Genomic DNA, 6,627 nt, shown 5'->3' with positions numbered 1-6,627 from the left:
AATAATAATAATATATATATATATATATATGTGTGTGTGTTTGTATAGTAATAATAGAGCTGCACAATTCTGGCTAGGCATGGGACGATAACCATTTTCAAGGTATACCGCAGTTTAGAAAAGTCAAGGTTTTAAAACTGCCTAAATTTTCTGCAAAACCGTTCCTAAGGTATGTGTAGGATTTTTTCTTCGTTTTTTAGGACCACCTAAATAATTCTGACTTCAACTGTATATAAAACTATGTGAAGACTTGTGCGACCGCCTTTACTCTTCTCTCCTGACCTTGAAAATATAATTGGCTGAATCATGGAACAGCTGAATTAAGATCGTGTGTAGGGTTGAATGGAGATGGCCATCTTTTTTTTCCATTAATGGTGCAGCTCTATATAATAATAATAAAAACTGTGCTGGAATGTTGAAAAGAGCAATGCTTTCATTTCCATGCTAACAGATAGACAATTATATTAAAACTATAATATAAACCATATAAAAACAATAACTACACACTACTAGTCATCTACGCAATAAAGGTCAGCTGATTTACAATTGAATTAAAATATTGAACATATAAATGCATATAAAATCTGTGCAGTCGATTTACGCTCAGTGTCAGTCATTTTTAATGACAATAAAATATATAAACAGAATAATATACAGCTATTGTCAATGTTCAACCATTAATAGTACACACACAATGATGAAAAATGTGTTTTATGAATATACAGTGGCAGCATGGTGGCTCAGTGGTTAGCACTATGGCCTCACAGCAAGAAGGTCACTGGTTCGAGTCCTGGCTGGGTCAGTTGGTGTTTCAGTGTGGAGTTTGCATGTTCTCCCAGTGTTGGTGTGTGTTTCCTCCAGGTGCTTCGGTTTCCCCCACAGTCCAAACACATGCGCTATAGGGGAATTGATGAACTAAATTGGCCGTAGTGTATGAGTGTGTGTGTGAATGTGAGAGTGTATGGGTGTTTCCCAGTACTGGGCGGCAGATGGAAAGGCATCCGCTGTGTATGCTGGAAAAGTTGGCGGTTCATTCCACTGTGGCGAGCTCTGATGAATCAGAGACTAAGCCGAAGGAAAATGAATGAATGAATGAATGAATATACAGTGGAGTATTTTGAGGTTTGGCATTACTGGGATATTTCTGACTGGCTAGTTTTTTTTATATGCAAATATCTGGCAACCCTAGTCCAGCCTTAAGATGGAATGTGTGTGTGTGTGTGTGTGTGTGTGTGTGTGTGTGTGTGTGTGTTTTTTTAACTCTTTACTGGAAGTGTTGCTCACACACTGAAATATCTGTCAGTGTACAGATTACAGCATTACTAACTTGCCATGACATCATGCATGCATTTGTGTGTGTGTGTCTGTGTGTGTGTGTGGTTTTTCATCAGAATGTGTGTGTGTGTGTGTGTGTTCTGAAGGGAAGGGTTTCAGGTCACCTATTGTGCTCCTGCAATGTGTTTGTGGTCAGTGTGTGCGCTCCATTCACTCCAGCACAAACCCCGCCACCGCCGCTTTAATGCTGTCACTGGGTTATTTTGAGCTGCGTACAGCAAAACAGGAATGAAGACAATGCACAACAGAGACCTCATCATCACCAGCTAATGTGCGCCACTGCTTACAGATCTCTGAGGAGTGGTGTGCGATGCGTTCACACCCAGAAGCAGTTATTCAAGAATGTTCATTGTGCAATTACACGCTTTCTCCTCAGCCTGTGGAAATCAATAAATAAAGGCATAGTGCACCCCAAAATCTCCACACTTATGAGCTTCTGTATTTTGTTGAGAACAAAAGAAGATATTTTGAAGAATGCTGAAAACCAGTAACTATTGACATACATAGTAGGGAATACTATGGAGGGCAATGGTTACAGGTTTTCAGCATTCTTCAAAATATCTTCTTCTATTAAACTCAAATGAAGATATTTTGAAGAATGCTGAAAACCAGTAACTATTGACATACATAGTAGGGAACACTATGGAGGGCAATGGTTACAGGTTTTCAGCATTCTTCAAAATATCTTCTTCTATTAAACTCAAATGAAGATATTTTGAAGAATGCTGAAAACCAGTAACTATTGACATACATAGTAGGGAACACTATGGAGGGCAATGGTTACAGGTTTTCAGCATTCTTCAAAATATCTTCTTCTATTAAACTCAAATGAAGATATTTTGAAAAATGCTGAAAATCGGTAACCATTGACATGCACATGCGAAATACTATGGAAGTTTGAGTTTCTTCTGTTGAACACAAAAGAAGATAGTTTGAAGAATGCTGAAAACTTGTCACCATTGACATGCATAGTGGGAAACACTATAGAAGTCAATGGTAACAGGTTTTTGAGCATTTTTCAAAATATCTTCTTCTGAACACAAAAGAAGATATTTTGAACAATGCTGAAAACCGGTAACCATTGACATACATAGTAGAAAAAACCATAGAAGTCAATGGTTACAGGTTTTCAGCATTCTTCAAAATATCTTCTTCTATTAAACTCAAATGAAGATATTTTGAAAAATGCTGAAAATCGGTAACCATTGACATGCACAGTAGAAAATACTATTAAAGTATGAGTTTCTTCTGTTGAACACAAAAGAAGATAGTTTGAAGAATGCTGAAATCTGGTCACCATTGACATGCATAGTGGGAAACACTATAGAAGTCAATGGTAGCAGGTTTTTGAGCATTCTTCAAAATATCTTCTTCTGAACACAAAAGAAGATATTTTGAACAATGCTGAAAACCGGTAACCATTGACATACATGGTTGAAAAAACCATAGAAGTCAATGGTTACAGGTTTTCAGCATTCTTCAAAATATCTTTTTCTGTTAAACACAAAAGAAGATATTTTGAAGAATGCTGAAAACCAGTAACCATTGACATACATAGTAGGGAATACTATGGAGGGCAATGGTTACAGGTTTTCAGCATTCTTCAAAATATCTTCTATTAAACTCAAATGAAGATATTTTGAAAAATGCTGAAAACCAGTAACCATTAACATGCACAGTACGAAATACTATGGAAGTTTGAGTTTCTTCTGTTGAACACAAAAGAAGATAGTTTGAAGAATGCTGAAAACTGGTCACGATTGACATGCATAGTGGGAAACACTATAGAAGTCAATGGTAATAGGTTTTTGAGCATTCTTAAAAATATCTTCTTCTGAATACAAGAGAAGATATTTTGAACAATGCTGAAAACCGGTAACCATTGACATACATAGTAGAAAATACTATTGAAGTCAATGGTTACAGGTTTTCAGCATTCTTCAAAATATCTTCTTCTGTTGAACACAAAAGAAGATATTTTGAACAATGCTGAAAACCAGTAACTATTGACATGCATAGTAGAAAATACTTTTGAAGTCAATATCTTCTTCTATTAAACTCAAATTAAGATATTTGGAAAAATGCTGAAAATCGGTAACCATTGAAATACTATGGAAGTTTGAGTTTCTTCTGTTAAACACAAAAGAAGATATTTTGAAGAATGCTGAAAACCAGTAACCATTGACATGTATAGTAGAAAATACTATTGAAGTCAATAGTTACAGGTTTTCACCATTCTTCAAAATATCTTCTTCTGTTGAACACAAAAGAAGATATTTTGAACAATGCTGAAAACCAGTAACCATTTACATGTATAGTAGAAAATACTATTGAAGTCAATAGTTACAGGTTTTCACCATTCTTCAAAATATCTTCTTCTGTTGAACACAAAAGAAGATATTTTGAAGAATGCTGAAAATCGGTAACCATTGACATGCACAGTAGGAAATACCATAGAAGTCAATGGTTACAGGTTTCCAGCATTCTTCAAAATATCTTCTTTTGTTAAACACAAAAGAAGATATTTTGAAGAATGCTGAAAACCATTAACCATTGACATGCATAGTAGGATATACCATAGAAGTCAATGGTTGCAGATTTTCAGCATACTTTAAAATATCTTCTTCTGTGTTTAACAGAAGGAACTCGAACAGGTAAGGGGAGAGTAAATGATGCGAGATATTTGATTTTTGGGTGACTGTCTCTTTAAGGCAAATGGTGAAAGCCTCTGATATTTACTTTAACATTTACTGTGATCATAAACTTTCCCTGATCAAATAACACTGTACACCAAAGGCTCATAAACCATATGTCACAGCCGTTTGAACTAAACTAAACAAAACTGTACAATGGAGTCATCGTATTATTATTATTTACACCTTCAGTGTGACAGGACAAAGCTTTCCTTTAAATATTGATGAGCATTTAAGTAGCGTGTTGCTGTTCAATACCATGGAACAACTGTTTGTGCATTATAAGTAATAATAATAATAATAGGGTGTCACGATGGTGCAATGAGTAGCACAATCGCCTCACAGCAAGAAGGTCATTGGTTCGAGCCTCAACTGGGTCAGTTGGCATTTCTGTGTGTAGTCTGCATATTCTCCCCGTGTTGGCGTGGGTTTCCTCTGGGTGCTCCGGTTTCCCCCACAGTCCAAACACCTGTGTTATAGGTGAGTTGAATAAACTAAACTGTCCGCAGTGTATGACTGTGAATGCAAGAGTGTACGGGTGTTTCCCAGTGTTGGGTTGCGGCTGAGAGGGCATCCAATGTGTAAAACATACGCTGGATAAGTTGGTGGTTCATTCCGCTGTGGCGCCCCTTTTTTAATAAAGAGACTAAGCCGAATAATAATAATAAAATAAAGGTTAATATGATAACCCCCCACCCCCTCCCAAAAAAAAAGGTTGGTTAAAAAAGTATTTAAATTAAATGTTAAAACTAAATAACCCAACATTGGGTTTGTCAATTTTTGAATCAACATTGGGTTAATACAACCCAACATTTTTTAGAGAGTAACAATATATGTTATAAAAACATTTTTGGCTATTATGCAATTATGCAGCATTGATAATAATTTGTAAATAACTCTGATTATTGTGAAATAAAATTTACAGTCTAAAATATGCTGGGTTGTATAACCCAACACTGGGTCAAATATTGACAAACCCATACGTTTTTTTTTTTTTTTTTTTTTTTGCTTTTTAAAAAAATGTCAATTAAACTTAATTTAAAATATGAACTCAATGTTGAGTTAAAACAACCCAGCAGTTTTTTTAGAGCGTAACGTTCATTTAAAATGTTTTAATTTAGACACTTCTGACTAATTAGTATATTAAATTAATATTAAAACCAGCTTTCTTCATTATGAGAAAAGATCTGTGCTTATGATCAAAATCATTATTATTATTATACTGATTATTATTATTTATTATTGTTTTATCCTAATGTTGACTGTTAAATGTACAGTTTATTCTGATCTATTTTTTATTTGTATTTTATTATAATTAATATATATATATTCTATTACTACTATTATTCACTGTTCATGTTATATATATAATAAACACACACACACACATATATATGTGTGTGTGTGTTTTAATGTACAATTTATAAATGCTTTGGCAATACATTTGTAACATTTGTCAGGCCAATAATGCAATTATTGAATTGGATAGATAGATAGATAGATAGATAGATAGATAGATAGATAGATAGATAGATAGATAGATAGATAGATAGATAGATAGATAGATAGATAGATAGATAGATACGCACGCTCATTCGACCAATAAAAAGGATGCGGAAAAACGCAACGCGTTGATCAGGCAATAAGCGTGACGCGGCTGTCAAACATTTATAAGTTAGTATTATTCATAAGCTCTTTAATACTCAAACTTGTGTCGCTATGAGAAGTAAAGATGTGTGCTAGTGATCAACATCTAGCATTTATTGATTTTTTTACATTTACTTTAGACAGATTACTAAACACCATTTAATGCGCCAGCACGCCCGTTCGACCAATCAGAAAGAAGCGTGAGAAACACAACGCGTTGTTCGACCAATCAGCGTGACGCGGCTGTCAAACGCTAGTCAGTCGCGTCACTCGTTTACATCGTGGTAAAAGTTGGTCTGTCTGTGGGTAAACTCACCGCCGTCTGCTCCTCGCTCAGCCCGCACTCCGCCGCGATCAGCATCAGCGTGGTTTCGTCCGGGTGTTTGCTGACCTTCGTGAAATTCTCCTCCAGAACTTTAACCTGATCCTCCGTTAAATGCACCCCCAACGCCGCGTTTCCACTCGCGCTCATCTTTAAACTCCGTACAGCAAACGGACTCGAGCAGAATCACGGTTGACCGATGTCCGCTTCTGCGTCCCGGGCTAAATAAACTCCAAAGTGTTCAAAACAGTCGTCAGTCTGGCAGAGGAAAAGCTGCGGGCAAGGAAAATGCGAGTCAGAGATCAGCAGACGCGCGGGAAACGCCTCAGCAGCGCGCGAACTGTACCTGATGATGTCCAAACTCCATCTGCTCTGCCTCTGATCATTCACTGCATTATGTAATGCGCCGCGCGTGACGTCACACTGGGCTGAAGACTGACTGACGTGTGAAGGTTTCTCGGACTATGAGGTCATGCATTATGAGCTCATGAAACCTGCCCAAATCAAAAGAAACGAATGAATATTTTAATAATATTGTTTATGAATTATATAATGCATTTAAGAATATTAATATTTATTTAAATTGTATTTAAACACAAATAGCCATAATAATAATAACAATGATTTATA

General features: G+C 36.0%; 1 protein-coding gene across 1 annotated transcript in view; it reads right to left on the bottom strand.

Moving 5' to 3' along the window:
- Nucleotides 1–6,384, bottom strand: part of hopx (HOP homeobox) — a 12,324-nt gene extending 5,940 nt beyond the window's left edge. The window contains exon 1 of the mRNA XM_056472683.1: nucleotides 5,992–6,384. Coding sequence (XP_056328658.1) covers nucleotides 5,992–6,147 — 156 coding nt within the window. The 5' untranslated portion in view covers nucleotides 6,148–6,384. The remainder of the gene's footprint in view (nucleotides 1–5,991) is intronic.
- Nucleotides 6,385–6,627: the final 243 nt, after the last annotated feature.

Source organism: Danio aesculapii, chromosome 14 (assembly GCF_903798145.1).
Source record: "Danio aesculapii chromosome 14, fDanAes4.1, whole genome shotgun sequence".
NCBI classification, from domain to species: Eukaryota; Metazoa; Chordata; class Actinopteri; order Cypriniformes; family Danionidae; genus Danio; species Danio aesculapii.
This window is presented reverse-complemented; position numbering and strand designations above follow the sequence as displayed.